The 21,301-nt window shown below is 39.3% G+C and overlaps 1 protein-coding gene across 1 annotated transcript; it reads left to right on the top strand.

Annotated features, from left to right (window-relative positions):
* The first annotated feature begins 2,584 nt into the window (after positions 1-2,584).
* Positions 2,585-3,408, top strand: K441DRAFT_289224 (uncharacterized protein). The gene has a single exon (XM_067640971.1). The coding sequence runs from the start codon at positions 2,972-2,974 to the stop codon at positions 3,215-3,217; it is 246 nt and encodes an 81-aa protein (XP_067508117.1). The 5' UTR covers positions 2,585-2,971; the 3' UTR covers positions 3,218-3,408.
* The last annotated feature ends 17,893 nt before the right edge of the window (positions 3,409-21,301 follow it).

Genomic DNA, 21,301 nt, shown 5'->3' with positions numbered 1-21,301 from the left:
TAAAAGGAGCACCTACTAAGTTACTTAGAGTTATTTCCTTCTCTATTAGATGGAAATCCGTTCTTTTACTATTAAGCCCCGTTAAACCCTACTATATACGCCTTTACTCCTTTAAATAGACTTTTTTTTTACAAACCCGCTTAAGATAGTATAGTTAAGCGTAAGTAGCTAGTTAAGTATTAAGTATTTAGGCTTCTTTACCCTAAAGACACTATACCTTAGATAACGTAGAGGCGAGCTTACCCTTAAGATATTTAGCCTTATATTAAATATAAGGCCCTATAATAAATTAGATAAGGCACTAAATACTTATAAAGAATAATAAAATATGTATATTTAGCGTTAAAGATATATTAAATATTATAGGACGATTGTATATTTAATTTAGTATACTTAGTATAGGAAGAAGGCTAGCAACTAAAGGAAGCTATATTTATAATATATACTTCTTCTCTATATAATAAGAATAGGACAGTGTAATTTTAATTAATAAAAGGATAGTAGTTATAAGCTAATTATAGTAATTAAATAGAGAAGATCTAATAGAAGGCATTATAAATTAAAAATGTTATTAAATTAAAGACGGAAATACTATACCTCTAATTAATAACTTAAAGATAAAGAGGAGTGAGGTAGTATTACAGACCTTATATTAATAGTAGAACGGCTATTAAATGAGAATAGGAATAAGTTAGTTATAATAATATAAAAGGTATTAGAACTGGTTATATTATAGAGTAAGGGGTAGCTAAGTTATATAATAAATTACGAGATATATTTAAAATATAGAAATATAATATACTAACATACTAACGTACTTGGTATATTTCTTAGAAATTAGATTATATATTTAAAGGACTATAGTCTCTACCTTAGATAGCTTCTCTCTTTATAGTAAATCTTTAAATATAACTAGAGTTAATCTATTAGGCAGTACTCTATAATTATATATTTAATTACCCCTAGTAACTTATACTTATTCTACCTATATACCTAGCATATTAGGGTATTTACCATAGTATTTCCTATAAGGTGTCGTTATATACACTGTCTATAATAATGTATAGTATGCTGGATACTTTAGGTTTACTTAGGGTTTATTTCCCTTTTTTTAATTTAGAACTATCGTTTTCTAGCCTATCCTATTAGATTATCCTTTACTAATATTATAATCTACTAATCTCTACGCTAGTCTTATGCTTAACTTTCTAAGTCCTTAGCCGTTATTATAATTGCTCCCTTAATATGCTTAACTTTTAAGGAATTAAATAGTCTTTCTAGCATAATATTCTCGATATGTTTTATTAAGCATATAGGGTATTTCCTTTATAAAGTAGTACCTCATTACTGCTTTATAATATTCCTTAGTATAACATTCTTCTAATCTTAGTAATACATCGTCTTGCTTTTCTTACTTAAGCTCTTTTAGCTATTTAGCCCTTAATATACAGTATCTTAACCAATTACTACTTTGTCTTAGGGTTGTCCTTTAACCTTTTCCTTTTAGTTTTAGGTAACCTCGTTTTACTTACTATGCTTTAATTTATTTGTTAAATCTCTTCTAGTGCTTCTTTAAAGTTTAGTAGCTTTTCCAAATTCGGGTTCTAGTGCTAGTACTAGATTTTATTAATCTTTCCCTTTTAGTATCTATCTTTTAAATGGCCCTCTAGCTCTTATCTAACCTCTTTAAAGTTTTTAGATTATTAGCGTCTTGCCCTTATTAATTGCTAGAGTAATTCCTTAATTATTTTGCTAATTATCTTACAAAGCAATTAATATTGTATTAAATAGAGTCTTAATACCGGTTACTAATTTATACCCTATAGTTGTCTTAATATCTACCTGTAAGTATATTTAGGTACTATCTCTTTATCGCTTATATATTTGGATTCTATAGTTTCTTTTATTATAACCTCTTTAATTAACCTTTAGCTATATATTACTCTTAAGTCTTTATTAAATTTAGTAATAGCAATAACTATATAACTATAATTAGCCCTATTGTGGTGGGGTAAAATGGGCCACTGCTTAGTGCCTTGGCATTTTCCTGTATATATCGAGCCTTCGGCTTCTCTCCTTCTTCCTATCACGACCTACCGGGAATACATTCTTTCCTTTCTTCTTACTGACTGCTTTCCTACTGATTGATTGCGACTGACGACCGACCGACCGACCGACCGACCGACAGACAGCAGCATTGTGACTTCCTATCTGAGAGGGACCGCGTCCACCACCACATATGGCATTCCACGTGGGGACGACGGCAAGCTCTTTAGATTAGAAGTCTGGCATTCTATACACAACTATATACACAGGANACACGCAGGAACATACTACAACTATAGAAGAACCGCCAGCTGCAGAAGAACCGCCAGCCAGACAGACAAGACAGCAGAACCAGAGAACCAGAGAATCAGGCAGTATCGGACAGCAAGGGGAACCAGGCAGTCCCTGAACAGAAAGACCGGAAAAGATAGAACAATCAGACTCAACGCATAGGCCAAAGAGTGGCAATAGAGTGTCTCGGAAAGTTACGAGCAAGGACGTCAAGCGAACCAGTGAGCCAATCAGACGACTTCGACCGTTACCCGATATTTCTACTACCCGCGCACGAGCATGGCCAGAGCTTTATTGAGGATACAGAGACGACAGGTAGCCAAGGGCCAATTAATCAGATAGAAATGAGATCTAAGACATCTGGCGGCAGAGGAAGTCAGCACTGCCCTTTAAGAACAGAGACAATACCAAGCAAGGTCGCAAGCACACGAGATCGGATCTATCCTTAAAAGCTTCCTATTCTAGCTCAGCTTTATCTTCTTTCGAGTTATCCGGATTGTGTCCGTAGCAGCTTTAGAGGCATTCCGTGAAGAAGCAGATGTAGGCAGGAGCGTAAGGCTTAGCAGTACCCTACCGCGCGGAGCAACGGCAGGCCAAAACAGACGGACGTATCGAGACCCGGCAGTAGTAGAAGATGGCGATTCTGTGCTCTCCCAGGAAGACCGACCTCCAGGCGTTAAGAAGCAGCCAGAAGGAACCGAAGCCTATACTTCTTTTGCTAAGTATAAACCAACACCAAGACAGTCATCTAGGACACCCTCTGTTAAGACTACGGCCATGCAAGCGGACCTACCGCAGCGTTCACCTAGGACCGATGACCCTTAGCAGACGAAGGATAAGAGCCATAAGGATCACCTGCAAGCTCCCAAGGAAGCCCTAGATGCACCATCCTATGACCAGCAGTCAACGGCTCGAGACAAGATCTATGTTATGGTTTAGCCTATGCCAGCCCCAGGAACTGCTAGAGCTCCTTACTTTGCAGGACAGAATGTATCACAGTTTATCAAGCAGTACGAACGGCTATGCGCCCAATATCACATGACGAGTATAGAGAAGCACTAGGGCCTTCCAGAGTACTGCGATTACTGGATAGGGATGTAGATCCAAAACTTGCCTGAATTTACAGCTGGCAATTAGACGGAGCTTGTGAGAAAGCTTAGGGCAGAATACCGAGAAAGTGACCACTTTCGGCAGATGGAAACGGTAGAATTCTTGAAAGCCTATATACGGCAGCGTAGGGACAATCCGCCAAGCAGCGTACGCGAGTACTATAGACAGTTCACATTAATCTCCCAAAGAGTTGCGGAGGCAGGTAACCTAGAGAACGGTCAGCGAGGATACTGGTTTGTAAAAGGACTTCCGCTTAAATATTAAAGATATACTATGGCTAAAACGGGAGCTAATCCCGATAGACGAGAGTCCTTTAACTTTAATCAGTTACAGAGAGCCGTAGAGGACAGGCTTAGTTCATATAAGGGCGCAGATTGTCTGTCAAAAATGGACCCCGAGGAGCAGAGCCTTCGTCAGCTAGTTAAGCAGTTCTATAATCAGCAGCCAGTCATAAGCAAAGATGCTACCCTTCGACCGCCTGCGATCTTTCAGCCAAATAAGACAGCCGACGCCCGTCAAGCCAGCCAGAAAACGGACCCAGTTGGGCCAAGTGTACACGGAGGAGCCCTAATGCAGCAGCAGTCACCCGCCACAGATCAGGTTGCAGTTCAAAGCCTAGCACAAGGATATGGCCTAGCACCAGGATACGAAGACTGGCAGAACAGCACCCGACCTCCGCAGGACTCTCGATATCCGCAGGACTCTCGACCTCCGCAAGGCTTTTGATATCCGCAAAGCTCTCAATATCCGCAAGATTCTACTACCTTCAGACGGCCGCAGCGGGACGTACGAGGTCAGCAAGGTACGCGAGGACAAGGCCAGCGGACATGTTTTGGATGCGGAGGAAGTCACCGTTTCACCGAGCACGAATGTCAAGGCTTAAAGGATCTTATTCAGCGAGGACTTGTACATCTGTCTGATCAAGGAAGGCTAGTAGCGGGGACGCGTAATCGGCCTGGACCTGTACTTCCATGGCTCGGCAATGAAGGACGACTGAAGGGTATTAAGGACTGGCTCCGTACGTACCAAGGGACAGACCTAGATTGGCCAAAGGAAGGACAGACGCAGCAACGGGCCCCTACGGTACAAACGGATTTTACTACTTTCCATGACGGGGTAGTGTTGAAGAACAGTGACGGAACACGTACGAACTGGGAGGACTACTGTCAAGTACGACCAACGGACTCAGTAGTAACACCCAGCCAGCAACGTCCGCAGACCCTTAGAGACAGCCATACAACCAGGACAACCGTTGAGCAGCAGCAGGCACCGCCACAGGAGAAGAATGTACGACCGGGAGACTACATCCAGATTAGATCACGGCCTGCGGATGAGACAGCTGAAGCTAGGAAGGAGAATGAGTCGTCCAATCCTTGGAGACGGTCTTGAAGACGGACGCTTGACCAGCAGGCTCCGCAGCAGGCTCCGCAGCAGGTGTAGGATGTTTGACTAGGGGACAGTTAAGTTCTAAGGTGGGGGAGGGGACGCAGGTGACGGCCGTGTAAAAGATTTCTATTTGTTTGCTTATTTACTGTATTTCCTAAAGCTCCTTTCTTGTTTACTTTCTTGATCGCGACGCGTCAGTCGCGACGACCTACTGCAGAGATGTCAGTTTAGCTCACCGCCTGTCACCAAGCCAATAGCGATTTTCTATACCGGGCATGGAAAATCCTAATTGGTCCATTCATTAGTAGAACCGGCAGAACTCTACACCGCCCCTGGAATTCAATGATGCGCCAGCTGCACAACGAGAACGGCACCAAGAGCCTCAATTGATTGCACGGATACAGAACCGATTATACAATACAGAGCCAGATGCAGAGCTATACGCAGAGCCTTGGTCGAACGACTGTATGGAAGCCTTAATCAATCAAATGACTGCACAGAAGCCGCGACTGGTCGAGGAATCGAATCAAGCCAGAGTCTCGATGTCAGCACGTCGCCGTCACTGAATCAAATCAGTCGAATGTCGTCAAATTAGAGCCTTCGATCGGGCCGACCTTATTCCTTATTCAAACGACGAATGATCGCAGCACGACTGTCACTGCCATCCGAATTCAGTACTGCGCCAGCTGCACGACGAGAACAGACACCGCAGCAAGGAAGGGACCTACACAAAGGCAACAGCACGATATCAGTGACAAAGCACCGCGGAAACGGTAGGGCAGTATACAAAAAGGCACAGCAAGAGATCGTACACAGGGCACAGGTGACCACGTTAAGCCCAAGCCATCCTCATGCGACTGAGGACAGGACAAAGCCGTATCTGGCTAAGCTAGTAAAGGGCCTTATCAAGGATTACAAGAGAACAGGAGTTAGACGTACAGGAGTCAGCGCTTTTCCTCAGAGGTCGTTATAATAAAGGACTGTATTGTGGACACAAGGGCAAGGGATATACGATGGAGGTAGTCACAACAGCCAAAAAGCTGCCACTGGATGACCTCGAAGATATAGGTGACGGCTTAGGTGAAGCGCAGAAGCCAATAGGACAACGATAAGGGACTGAAAGCAGAAGGCAGTTCTAAGGAAGGTTCTTAAGACGGAAGAAGATTAGGGCCTACAGCAGCAGCCGCAAAAGCCAAAGGATGCACCGAAGAAGCCAAGAACAAAGGCAGCCCAAAAGGGGAAGAAAAGCAGCTGTAGAAGACGTCCTACAAAAGCGCCGGGCCTGTGGTAGTGGTTCAGAGGAAGCTGCCGTTAGTGCTCGCGAAGAAGGAAGTCTTAAGACAGGTCTCTAGATTGGACGTCTGGTGGACACTAAGAGCCTCAATCGACTACGGATGCAGAGCTCCAATCGATTGACTACATGGATACAAAGCTTTGACAGAACGACTGCACAGCCAGAGTCTTGATCGATTGTCCGCAAATGCAGAGCCTACGGATGCAGAACCCAGGTCGTACGTACAGCAGAAGACACCTTAAGTCAAGCCAGGGCCTCATTAAGTCTAGATCAGCTAAACGCTGTCTCCGCATTCAAATCAGGACAATCAGGGCCTTCGACCGGGCCGACTTTCTACCTTAATCGAACGACCGAACGATCAGTTACAGCACGTCGTCGCCGACCAATTAGACAGTCTTCGTCCGGCAATCAAAGCAGGCATGCAGGCACGCACGCAGACACTAGGCCTATATAGGAAATCAGTACACGGTCAGTAGATCGTCGGAAGCATCACTGGTCGACGTTTTAGAACCACGGACGCAGCCACGGACGCAGCCACGGACGCAGACACGGACGCAGAATATGCAATGCAGAGCTACTAATGCACAGCCAGATGCACAGTCAGCCGCACAGTTAGATGCAGAGCTAGCCGGACATAAAGCCCGGCGATGCAGGGCCTAATGCAACGCCACGGATAGAGCCTTAATTAAGAGCCGTGTACAATGCAGACCGATGCAGAGCTAGGTACAGAGCCTTGATATCAAACGGCCAGCCGAACCACCGAGTCGGGCCGTAGTCTCTGCCATTTTGATCGACTGGCCTGCCGTCGCCGCTGCTGCTGCCGCTATTCCGTTCGGCTATTTCGTCCCTACCGTCTCAACCGACTGCTATCTCTACCGTCCTAGATCTGTACCGCTGCTAAGTCTATTTACTGCTGGATCTGCTAGGTTTATCATGCCGTTCTATACTGCTATCCCAAACAATCTATTCTACTGCTGCCGACCAGCTGTTCTACCGCTACTACTACTGCCATTACTATTCCGACTGTTCCGTTCTATTGTTCCGATTGTTCTACTACTACCGTTCTTACTAACTGCTACCGACTAACTGCTACCGACTGTCTGCCGCTACCGAGATTTCTACTACTAAAAGTTCTGCTACTGGATGTCCTACTATTTACTAACTGTTACCGAATTCTTCTACCGAGTATTCTACCGCGCTAACTGTCTGCAGTATTACTATTACTACTACCGTTACTGTTGCTGCTGTTACTGCTATTACTGCTGTTGCTACTGTTACTACTACCGTTATTGTTTCTAGTTTACTGCTGTCCTAGTTGCTAGGTTAGATCTTAGCTATAGGTAACGGAGGGGCACTATAGAACAGTTCTATAGGAGAGCTGAGGATAGGGTTATCTAAGTTCTTTTAGGGGTGTGCTTTCCTTTTTCTATTCTGCTTTTGCTTTACTTTCGTTTAGCTATTCTTCTATAGTATAGAACGTTAGGGGACAACGTTCTTAGTAGGGGAGGTATATAGTGGGGTAAAATGGGCCACTGCTTAGTGCCTTAGCATTTTCCTGTATATATTGAGCCTTCGGCTTCTCTTCTTCTTCCTATTACGACCTACCGGGAATACATTCTTTCCTTTCTTCTTACTAACTGCTTTTCCTACTAATTGATTACGACTGACGACTAACCGACCGACCGACCGACCGACCGACAGATAGTAGCATTATGACTTCCTATCTGAGAGGGACCGCGTCTACCACTATACTATAATTTGGATTATTATATAATTAAAGAAATTGATTCTAATTTGGTTATATAGTTATATCTATATAATATAATCAGCAGGCGCGATTACAATTAGGTTAGTTATATTTATATATAATATAATATAATCGTAACTAACTAACTAATTATTGCCATTACTAGTAAAAATTAGGGAACGCTTAGTTGCAAATCGCCTCTATTTATAATCTGTTAATCTATACGCTTTTTAGTGTTACCTATTTTGTAATTAATGGCGGCTATTACCATAGCTTATTTAAATATGTAATTAAGTTAATTGTTTAATAAGGCTCTATATTTGGCTCTATATTTAACTTTATATATTACGCGATTAACGTTAGTAAGCGATTTAAATAAGCCCCTCTCTGCCACTAGGCCTCTATAGTGGCTCCCTACTTTAGTATAGTAATAGAGCCTCCTTAGCTAATGCCCTCTCTATAATTAACGCTTTCTATACCTTTGCCCACCTCCTATAGGAGCCGTGGTAGAGTTATAGTGATGCCCGCGATATTCGCGACGCTCTAAAAATAAGCTTATTGCGATTACAAAGATTAAGATATTATTATTATTATACAAGGCTTGTAAATGCGATAGCAGTATCGCAATTAGGGTGTGTGGAGTTGCTATATATAAGAGGCCAGCCTGACCGGAACGTATGATTATCTAATCGACAGTGTCACCAGTAAGTAGAAGGTAAGTCGAAGGTAAATAGAAGATAAGTTAAAGGTAGAATAAGTTTCACGTATTAAAGGACAAATGCTTCTAACCACTTCTATTCAGAGACTAATTGCTGGTTCTTCTCTAGAGGAGAACTAGCTCCCTATATGATTTTTCTAAGACGCCAGTAAAACCCTTTGCCCCTTATCTATCTAACTATATCTTCTAGGACGTAGATAGAATATAGGTAAGACCTCCTTCTAGAACATAGATGAGACGTTCCTCTAGAATATAGATAAGACCTCCTTCTGTCTCATCTAATATGTACCTTCTAGGGAATTCCGTTACAATTGCCTCCCCTTTAAGGGTTTTGGTCCTCCAAGACTTCGCCTCTACTAAGCTTTTATAGAGTTCCGGCTAAAACCACTGGGGAAATTCTTAGTGGAAAGGTACTTTATAATGCGGCTTATAGCTAGTTCTTTACTAGCGTGGAACCTTACTTTATCCTTAGTTCCTCTACTCTTTTTCTACTATAGTTCCTTATAATGCTTTTATAATAGAACTAAAATAATAATAATAAAAATTGGATGGGATTTACCTTTCTTATTATAAGAGTTTGTTATAAGTTNATNTANAGGTTNTNCTATACAACGCGTCCANNAGCTACTATCCCTATTNACCTAAAATNGATTCTAATAATAACGTCTTTATTTTAATTTTCTTCCAGTTTATAAGCTGTCGCCTCTTACGCGTCTTTTTATTAATAACACTATTCATCTCGTCTTTTAGTAGACTGTTTCCTCTATATCTCCGCTTTTAGCTTCCGTATCTCTAGCTATTCTTTCACAGCTACTTTGTTTTTTTCTTATAACACGTTTATAAGTAATAGGATCCCTACCTTATCTTCTTATAATAATACTGACTTCTTAGAGTATTCTCTTATAATAGCTTATGGTCCCTAGACCGGCGGCAGTGTTGTTAATCTCCCGGTGACGCCCCAGACAGCGTCTATTACTCCTACAGCAGTTTCCCTAAAATGCTGTCATCGCTACGTTTATACTCTTATATAGGATCCTTCCTATATCTATAAAATGCCTTGCTCTAGTAAAAACAAATCCAAGTGCTCCTATTATCGCAGCAGAAGAAAGACCTGCGTCCTAGTATTTCCCATTCTATTCTATTCTAGATTTCGCTAATTATACTAAATCCCCGCTGTCTATACGCATAAGACTTGTAGGCTCCAACGCGCCATCTAAGATTTCCGCTAATATCCTAATAGTAACAGGCAGGGACAGAAGGTGTCTTCCCTTGCTTACAGACTCTTTAATTCTATAAGGGTTTCCACCGCTATGGAGATATAACATTCTCGGACATATAGTATCTAGGAGCGTATATGCAAATAGCTCGTCCTTATTAATAATAACATTTATACTCTTACGCGGGCTACTCTAGCCAAGTAAGTTTCTCTAGTAACTCGCTTAGGAACTATGCTAACTCCTTTAGCTAATATCTCTCTAATTCCTACTTAGACGCCGATTTAGAACCTAAAAATACTAAGAATAGCAACAACGGTTAAAATAAACGTTCTCCTTGCCAGTCTCCCGCCCGTGCTGGTTCTTCCAGTACCCGTTATTCTAAGAAGAATATTAGTAGAAGTGCTAATACTTCTGGGGATAGAGGAGCTAATAATACCGTTAATAATAACGTTAAGATGGAAGAGGAGGCTCCTATTACTGCTGCTAGTGTTTAAGTTATTACCTAGCTCTTTCCTTCTTTTTATAGAATAGCTTTATATAGCGCCTCTTAGGTGCCTTTAGGATGCCCTATTATTAGGAATTAATTTTATACTTTAGGGATGCCTTTATTCTAAGCTTCGGTGACAATCTATATAAATGCAGTACACTACTATAATCCCCATATATAATAAACGGGTAGTGTTCCTATAGGTGCCTTATAATTCCTTAAAATTTCTAATTCTTTATAGGCTGTCCTTTTACTCCTCTTTGTACCATTAACTCTACTGTGTATCTCCAGTGCTAGGCTAGATACTCTCCTTTTATCCCTAAGGGATCTTTCTAAATCCCTAAGGCCACTTCTTATAGTGCTACTGCTCCTTCTTATACAGCGTCTTCTTCAAACAGTATCCCTAGTAGTTCTCCTATAGGTCCCTATAGGCTTCCTCTTATAGGATTTTAGGATCCCTATTATAATAGTAAAACATTTCCGTTCTTAATGCCTATGCTTACTCCTATAGTTTTAATTTATAGGGTCTTCCCTATTACTTTACCTATAGTATATCCAGAACCATTTCTAAGTCTTTACCTTTAGTTCTCAGGAAGGTTTTAATTGCGGTATCACATCCCAGCTGAAGGTACTCCTTAGGTTCCTAACTATTATGCGCCTAGAAGTATCCTTCCCAACAAACTAAAAATTCGCGCTTCTTTTAGCGCCATCTTTAGTCTAAAATGTCTTCTATATTCCATTCCAGTTCCCCATTAATTTTACTAGGTAGGGGCGGTTCCACACTATCTCTTCTCCGGTATAGCTCTAGCAAGGAAACATAAAATATAGGATATATTAGATAAGATTTCGGTAATTCTAATTTATAGGCTTAGTTTCCTTTAGTTTTCTTAACTATCTTAAAGGGTCCAAGCCACCGGTAATCCAGCTTTTTCTTAATACGTTTTATTTAGATATTTTTTATAAATAGTAAGACTTCGTCTCCTATCTTAAATTCTTTTAGCATATATTTTTTGTTATAGTACCTTTTTTATACGGCCTGGGCATCTAGTAAGTGCTTTTTAAGTTCCTCTTTGCGAATTCTTATTTACTTAATTCTTTTGGACGCCACCAGTGCCTCTCTTTCGGGAACGATATCCTTAATATTCTAGGGGTTATTTGCTTTTACCCCAAACAATGCTTTATAAGGGGTCATTTTTATACTGCTATAGATGCTTATATTATATATATGCTGCGCCAGAGCTAACCACAATGTCCAATCATCCTATTAATAATTGATATAGCAGTGGAGGTAGTGTTCCAATAACGCATTTAGACGCTCTATTTACCCGTCTGTTTACGGGTAAAAGGTAGTGCTTATCCTTCACCGTATTTTCAACAAGAGACAGAATAAAGACTAAAATGCACTATTAAATACGGTGCCTTTATTAGACACAATTCCCCTTAGCGTACTAAACAAGAGCCACCGTTCTAAAAACAGGTCTGCTAGTTCTGCTGCTGTAATCATTATTATAACAGCAAAGTATCCTAAAAACTTTATATACCTATTAACAATTACTAGAATAGCGTTAGCAACCTTTCTAGTTCTTATCTTGGCAGGGGGTAAGCCTATAATAAAATCCATTATTAATTCTAATATAGGTCCCTACGGAATAGGAAGTACTAATAACTCGCCATATAGGCGATACCTAGATATCTATATTCTTTAGCACATATTATACCTTAATACATAGTCCTTAACCTCTTTAGACATTTTATCCTAAAAGTATTTCCTTTAAACGGCCTTAAGGGTTCTGTTAGCACCGTAGTAACCCCCAAAAGGGTCGTTATAGAAGACCTTTAGAATTTCGTCTCAAATTACTTGGTCCTTCGGGACATATACAGCACCCTTAAAGCGCAACAGACCCTTTTAGTCTTGCTACCACAGCTTCTTAATAACTCCGGCCAAGTCGGTCTCTACTATATCTTTCCACCTCTCCCCAGAGGCGAAGGCGTCCCTTTATTAAGCTTAAAGAAGAAGATCCGAAAAGGTTTTGTATAGATCACTTACTTCTATTTTACCTGCCGCCATTATGGACTTAAGGCGTGGCATAAGACGTTTTAAACTATTAGTACTAGCAGATTCTCCTACCATTATACAGTATGCCACGCTATAGATAGGCATCTCGCCTATCCCCCTTAAATCCAAGAACTCGCAGCTAATACGCCGTTAAGTCAAAGGTGCCGCAACACCTCTAGCACATCCCGCAGAATTCTCACTAATTCTAGGGTACGCCAACTTTATAACGTCTGCTTAGTCTATAACCTAGTCTATAACCATATCCTACAGCTCCACAATTATATCGCTTCGTAGCTACATCGCCGGGACCTCTACCCTACCGCGAAATTCTGTAGTTCTAGGGAAAGAGTCTTTTTTCTTCCTAAGCAAATTTTGCAATGTGGGGATCATTTCCCCTATACTGTCCTAGATCCTCCCTGTCTTATAATCTAGACATCTTAATAACCTATTAGCAGGATTTATCTTTCCTAGGCGGTATATAATCTTAAAATTATACTATAATAGTGCCTCTACCTACCTGGCTTATTAACCGCTTAACACCTTTATAGTTATAAAGTATTTTAGGTTATTATAGTCTATAAGGACTTTAATAGGATAATTACTTCCTATACAATAATGTCGCCAGTACTTTATTACTACAATTATCGCAAGCAGCTCTTAGTCGTGCGTTATATAACGCTGCTTTATAGGGGTCATTTTCCTTAACCAAAACGCTACAGGATACCATTTTCCGTCTTTTAATTAAGATATAATTGCCCCTAGGGTAAAGCCGGATATATCCGTTTTAAGGTATATACGTAGCTCCTAGTAGAAGTGTATTAGAATAGGCGCCGATATAAACAAATCCTTTAACCAGTCTATAGCCTACTTAGCAGCTTCCCCAAATATAAAGGGTCCTAACTTCCTACCATTCTTAGATTCTTTTAGTAGATTAGTAATTAGGAGTATTACTTATAAGTAGTAAACAATAAACGTTTGGTAGAAGTTCGCCGTACCTAAGAAAACCTATACTTCTCTAAATGTCGTAGGGTAGGGCTATTCCCTAATAGCGTCCACCTGACTTTTCTCTATTAACACTCCATTAACGCTAACAATAAAGCCCAAAAAATTAATGCTAGTAGCATAGAATATGCACTTTTTTAGGTTTATATAGAGCTTATATTCCCGCAGTCTTTCTAGTACTATTCGCACGTAGTACATATATACTTCGTAGTCATTAAAGTAGACTATAATGTCATTAAGATAAACCATATATATCGTGTCTAATAGGCCTAATAATACCTTATTAATATAGGCCTGAAATATCACTAGTGCGTTAGTGAGCCCGAATGGCATCACTAGGTATTTAAAGTGGCCGTACTATATTTAGAACGCCGTTTTCCACTTATTGCCGGCTTTAATCCGGATTTAATAGTATACATCTTTTAGATCCAATTTCGTAAATATCTTTACGCCTAACAGCCTATTAATAAGCTCCCCTATTAAGGGTAATAGGTAGCGATTCTTTATAGTAATCTTATTTAGCGCCTAATAGTCAACACAGAGGCAAAGGGTCCCGTCCTTCTTAAGTATAAATATAATTGGTGCCCCTGCTAGGCTTATAGAGGGCCAAATCTATCCTCTCTAAAAATTATCCACTATATATTAACATAGTACCGCCAGCTTATTTTCTAACAGGTTATATAGCGGTCCAAAAGGAGGTTGTTTATCCCCTATATCTATTTCATACTCAACTAATATAGGGTTAGGTAAGGTTTATACAGCCTCTTTACTAGAAATATCCTCTAAGTCCGTATATTCCTATAGAATCTCTAGTTCCTTAACTATATATAACCGGACATCCGAAAATAAATATCCCGTATCCCCGTTCTTAGTGTTAAGAGTGGCATATATAGCATATACCCACCCTTCTTCTTATATATAGTTTAAAAAAGTCTCTTAATCTTCAACTATAATGCGCGGTTAAGACTTCCAATATCAATACAAGGCTAAAGGCCAATTAATGTCCGGATTAACTTGGTAAAGCCATAGGTATCCTAAAATAAGGTTATACCCCTTAATTTCTACGGCATAGAAGCGCATCTCCTATATATCCCATAGACCATCACGGTCCTAGCTAGCCACGGAAAAAGCCTATTCCCTATAGCATGGAATCCGGTAGCCTCTAATGCTTTAAACAGTGCGCACCTGCAAGCCGCTAAGGTCCAAATCTAATTCTTTTACCAGTAATTAAGAAATAAACCCTATACTCGCGCCACTGTCCACAAGGCAGTCTCGCGTCACCTATTCATTATTAACTTAAATAGAGACAGGAATAACCATATAGCAGTTTACTCCCTTCTTCTCTTGCTAGCCTAGTATAAGGAAGTAAAGATCCACTAGGCTGTCTCTTTTCCTAATTAGGCCGACTCTTACTTCTTTTGCCGGCAGAAGCGGCTTATATAGCCCTTCTTGCCGCAGTTATAACAGGTACGTATTTCCCGGTTCCCCTCCTACGGATTAGGTCTCTACCTATTATTATTTTAAGGTTAACCAGCGTTGCTCTAAGGCTGCGAGGCCTACTCACGTTATCCTTCCGTAGAGCAGTTAGGTCGAAATCTACCCCTGTTATTAAAGCTAGGTCTAGTCCTACGCTCTTTATTATTAGCGTCTCGCTCCTTTCACTTGCCTAAATGGTCTCTTTTAGCACTCTTAATCCAAGTAGCTTTAGAGATAAGCTTTTCTTAAGAGGTAGAAATTTCGCCCTTCTCTTATATGGCCTATTAAATCTTAGGTCATAGCTTAGCAAGTAGCTAGTAAAGTTATATAGCGTCATCCCATAGATCTAAGTAGGGTATATTGTCTTCTAGTTCTTCTAAGTAATTTATAAACTAGACCACAGTCTAACCATCCCGCTATTTAGCGTTATGGTATCGCTAGTTATAGTCCATCCCTTAATTAGTAGGGTCTTAGACCTAATCAACCAACTAGGTCCTAAGTTCGCTAAATTTAAGGGGTGTAGTAAGTTTCTTCTCGTAGCGTATCTATGAACTCTTGACAGTGCTACGCAAGAAGGTAGAAGTAATTAGTGTCTAATTATATTCGTTAGAGTAACGTTTTAGATCTAGCCGAAACTTAGTTTCGCATTATTGGATAAAACAATTGCAGTTCCAAAAACTATCACTATGGTACTTATTAAGTTCCTTTATACGGAATTTAGGTTTTTCTAATGTTATAGCATAGTATGGCGTTACCCCTTTAAGTCCACTTCGTGTCTAGGGTGTTTATACTTCCCCTAATTATCCTTACAATTGTTCTTAGTAGTCTTAATATACTTATCTTAATTATATCTCCAACTCCTTTATTTTTTTATAGGGTCTTATATAGCGACCGCTCCAATAACTCCCCAGCGGTAATCGTTCCTAAGGGTCTTATAAGGTTAGACGGACCAACCGTGGCTTCTTTATAGGAAGAGGGAATGCGCTCCTCTAGGGAGACTCTTTAAGCCTCTTACGGTGAGGGCGTTGCTTTATGGGGTATAGGAGTATGGTTTGTTATCGTTAATTAATAGCCGTACGTTCCTAACGGATTGTAAGCGATTAGAATTATAAGAGGCTAGCCTAACTGGAATGTATAATTATCTAATTAATAGTGTCACCAGTAAGTAAAAGGTAAGTTGAAGGTAAATAGAAGATAAGTTAAAGGTAGAATAAGTTTTATATATTAAAGGACAAATGCTTTTAACCACTTCTATTTAGAGACTAATTACTAGTTCTTCTTTAGAGGAGAACTAGCTCCCTATATAATCTTTCTAAGACGCTAGTAAAATCCTTTACCCCTTATCTATCTAACCGTATCTTCTAGGACGTAGATGGAACATAGGTAAGACCTCCTTCTAGAACATAGATGAGACGTTCCTCTAGAATATAGATAAGACCTCCTTCTATCTCATCTAATATGTACCTTCTGGGGAATTCCGTTACACTATATTATTACTTTAGCGCGGATTTAAAAGCTTTATATTAAAATAGAATATAGAATAAGAGCTTAAGGCTATATATTACAATGGTGCTAAGAACCTTATTTTAACTACTATATATAGTATAGCTTGCAAATTTGACGCGCTTACTAATATAGAGGAGCTCTATATTTAAAAGTTGCTAGATTTACTAAAGGACATCCTTATATTTATATTTAAGCTCTATTTCGGTTATAATATAAAGGCTCTATATTAAATATAGAGGTGTAAATAAACGACCCCTTAATATTTCCTCTTAGCTTTGCTAATTATAGCTCCTATAGCTAGTAGCTCGTACTATACTTAGCTTCCTTATAGATTTGGTATATATTATTATTATAAAAGGTAAAGTGCCTTATAAAACACTCTCTTATATCCTTTACTTCCTCTATACCCTTACTTTAGCAATCTTTAATATAGTAACCCTTCTTTCCGCATTCTATATAAGTGTTACGGGACACCCCTATAACACCTTGCACACGTCTACCTGTTTCCACCAACTTAGCAATTAGAGACTAACCGTGAAATGGCAATCTGATGGCAATCTGATGGCAATCTAATGGCAATCTACGGCATTCTGCCATATTCTGCCAAGTTCCATCAAATTCTGCCAAGTTCTGCCAGGACTACAACCTAAACCCTATTCTGCCTATATACGTGTTAACTAAGTAACCAAGTTAACGATATATACCCTTTCTTCCCGTTTCCCTACCTTCTTTCCTTATATAACGTCTTGACCTTCTTATATAGTTTATATACATAGCTTAATAATATCTACCTTACTATATATTATCGTCGCTTATACTTACTCCGTAATACTACGTTGCGTTAACTACCTATACTACCGTCGACATGTAGAACAAACCCGAAGCCCTTATAACGGCCGCTGGCATTATGTCCGTACTCTGAGAATAATTAGTAGGGATATAAAAGTCTTTTATAGACGCCCTTAAATAGAACTAAGCTACTTTAAACTAATAATAAGCCGAATAAGAAGTATAATACTAGCAATTAATTAAGGACCTCTAAGAAGAAGTCCGCGCCCTTAAAATGCCTACGCTAGGACCTTAAGACTAAACGCTATCTCCGGAGATAAATACGCGGAACGCGAGCCCTGAACCCGCAGTAGCTATTTACCCTAAGCTAACCACTACACTAAAACGATCTAAACAACTACTAGATCCCCTAGTATTTACTAGTAAATAATAAGAGCTCCGATTATTTCTAAGCTAGCTTAAAAATAAGCTAACTAGTAACGCTAATTGTTACCTAACTAAAGCTAACCGACTCTGTTACGCCCTAAGTTGACTAGGAGGAGATATAGCTAACCTTATTAAACCGCTTTAGCCAAACTTAGTGCAAAGCCTAGTTGTACTTCTTGAAGCCACGTATAGTAACCCAAACTATTAAGCTACTACTTAAAGAAAGATAAACTACATGACTTAAGGAACGAAAAGTTTCCTAATATACTTCTCCGAATTTAACCGTTACGTAAAGGAAACAGGCTAGAACGACTCCGCACTAATTAACAGCCTCATTAAATCCCTAAGCCCCAAACTAAAAACCTCCCTAATAGGCGTAGACCTACTAGGAGCCCTTAATGCCTACGCAAACGTCATTAATAAACGATATAATGATATACTACGCCTAATACCGAAGCCCGCTCTATAATATAATACGGCAACCCCGCAAATATTTACTAAGTTATTATCTTAGCCTAAGCACCCTAACGCTATGGATATTAATACTAGGACCCTAGGGTACGCCTTACTAGGGTCCTTTAAACGAGAATAACGTATTAAGCTAGGCCTCTACTTTAAATATAGAAGTAGCTCTTACCTCTCTAACTACTACTCCGTCCTTATACCTAAACACAAATTATAAACGGCTAATACTAGCAGCCGTTTACCGCATTAATCTTCTAGTTACTATCCCCAATCTCTACCTAGTTTTAGTCCTGTATCTAGCAAGCACCATTTATAAGGATAAAGCTATAGCCGACGCCCTATAAGAACTCCACCCTAATTACCTCTAAAAGGAAGGTCTTAGAGCTAAGTTACTCTCTGGGACGGCTCTGCTATAGGGTCTTGTTAAACGTATTTAACATTATAAACTCCGACTTTTGGGACCGTAGCATAACTATTAACTGCCGTCTTCGGCAGAATAATTAATAGGCTAATGCTTAAATCCTAATTAACATAGGAGCTAGCGGCATAGGATTTATTAATAAGATCTTTATGTAAGATAATAGTTTTACCCTAATCCCCCTTAACCGGCATATTAACGTATTTGGATTTAATGGTAAACGCACCGTCTTAGGCCGTATTACCCACGTAGTATTCCTAAGACTCTAATACCTAAACCATAAAGAATTGATTAAACTTTTTATTACCACCTTGGGTTACTCGGTAATCCTTAAATAACCCTAGATAAAGCTATATAAGGTAATTATCGATTAAAACAACCTTAAGCTTCTATTTACCGCCTCCCGTTGCAAGTAGAAGTGCCTTACTACTCGCTACTTAGACCTAGAACTAAAATCCAAAAAATCCACCATGATCTACTAGTCTAAAATTTCCATAACTATTCACCCTATACCTAAGGAATCCACCAGATTCCACTAACCCAGGAATTCCACTAAATTCTACTAATATAAGAATTCCACTGACATCTACTAAGGATCCAAAAACTCTACTAAATTCCATAAGTTATTACTAAGTACTGCACCGCCCCAAGCTAAGTAAAAGCTTAAGCTCTATACACAAAAATACTAAAAGGACTAGTATTCTACCATAAAAAGGATTCTTAAAGAACCTAAACCCGAATCTAATACTAACTCCGTACCCAATACCGAACCTAAACCTAAATAAGAAACTATGGATAATCTAAGCGAGCTCGGCACCCTAGATATCCGTATAATTAGAGCTACCCTGCTAGCGTAACTTGCTAAGAAACCCGAGTATACAATCTTCGCTGTTACGATAGCCGATATTAAGAAGGCCTTAGCACTAAAGAAGCACACCAACCCTGCCATAAAGGTACTAATAGAGTATTATTATCGCCTAGATGCATTCTTATAAAAGGAAGCCAATAAGCTACTAGAATACCAACTATACAACTATAAGATTATACTCGAAGAAGGAAAGTAGCCTAGATTTAGACCCTTATACGGGATATTCTAAAATAAACTCCAAGTGCTATAAAAGTATTTAGACGAGAACCTAAGCAAAGGATTTATTAGAGTAAGCTCGTCGCCTATGGCCCTACTAGTAATCTTTATTAAGAAACCCAGCGGCGGTCTGCGCTTCTGTGTAGACTACTAAGCTCTTAACGCCGTTACCGTTAAGAACTGATATCCGATCCCGTTAATATAAGAGACGCTAAACTAACTAAGTAAGGCTCGTTACTACACAAAGCTCGATATTATCTCTGCATTTAACCGTCTCCGCATTATAAAAGGGGATAAATAGCTTACTGCATTTCGTACACGATATGGACTATTTAAGTACTTAGTAACACCCTTTGGCCTCGCAAACACTCCGAGCTTGTTTTAACATTATATAAATAATACCCTGCGCCCCTACCTGGACATCTTCTATACTGCTTATATTAATAATATCCTAATATACAGTAATAACCTGACTAAATATTGGAAATATGTTAACCTTATCCTATAAGCCCTACACGGAGCTAGTCTATAATTAGATGTAGATAAATGCAAGTTCTATAAAACGGAAGTCTTATACCTTAAACTCCTTATTTCTATAAACGGTATATAAATGGACCTAAAGAAAATTAAAGTAATTATAAACTGGCAAGAACCTAAGAATATTAAGGACGTAAGAGCCTTTATAGGATTTGCTAATTTCTACTAATAGTTTATTAATAACTTCTCCGCCCTAGTTTTACCCCTTATAGCTCTAACCTAAAAGGATAAAGTTTTTATCTTTAATAAGGAATGCAAGAAGGCCTTTGCCTATTTAAAGGTTATATTTACTACTGCGCCTATACTCTAACACTTTAACCCGAACTAAATAAGTGTTATAGAAGCCGACTTATCTAACTATATTACTAGAGGCATCCTATCTTAATATAACAAGGATGGAGTATTACACCCTATAGTATACTTTTTAAAATAACTAAGCCCAGCCGAATATAACTACAAGATCTATAATAAGGAATTATTAGCTATTATTAGATATTTCAAATAATGGCGACCCGAACTAGAAGGCGCTAGATTTCCAATTAAGGTCCTTAGCGACTATAAGAACCTACAGTACTTTATAACCACGAAACAGCTAAGTTATTATTAGGCCCGCTAGTTAGAATATCTGTCTTATTTCCAATTCTTAATTATATACTACCTAGGCGTTTAAGGCCAGAAGCCTAATACCCTAACCTAACGCTCGCAAGACACGCCAGCCTTAAAAGAAGCGCGCTCTTATTAAAATCAGACCCTGCTTTACCCTAAACTATTTAACCTTCCTACTAAAGATCTTACGGTATACATCCTTAAAATAACTAATTAATTAATTGAATAGATTATAGTTAACGAATACCCGAATAATGAGTTTATTTAAAAGACGCTTAAGCTAATATAAGATGGCATTAGACGCTCTAAAAAGATTTCTCTAAATAAATACAAAGCCTGTGGAAACCGCTTATATTACCGGAACCGTCTAGTTATCCCTAATTACAATAAGCTTAAGCTTAAACTCCTTAAACATATATATAATCTACCTATCGCCAGCTACCCGGGCTAAGGAAAGACCCTAAAACTACTTTAACGGGAGTATTATTGGCCGAATATGCATAATATAACACGAAGGTACGTCTCTAGCTGCTATACCTGCTGACGAGCTAAAGCCTTGTATAAGACGTATAACGGTCTTTTAAAGCCACTACCTATTCTAGACCGAAGATAGAAGGATATCTTAATTAACTTTATTATT

Source organism: Cenococcum geophilum (assembly GCF_001692895.1).
Source record: "Cenococcum geophilum 1.58 unplaced genomic scaffold K441scaffold_6, whole genome shotgun sequence".
NCBI lineage: Eukaryota > Fungi > Ascomycota > Dothideomycetes > Gloniales > Gloniaceae > Cenococcum > Cenococcum geophilum.
The sequence above is the reverse complement of the archived record's forward strand: the minus strand, read 5'-3'. Positions and strand labels throughout refer to the sequence as shown.

What these genes read in the sequence shown, in the direction of transcription:
- K441DRAFT_289224 (XM_067640971.1), top strand. Translation starts at nt 2,972, where the DNA reads ATGGCGATTCTGTGCTCTCCCAGGAAGACCGACCTCCAGGCGTTAAGA.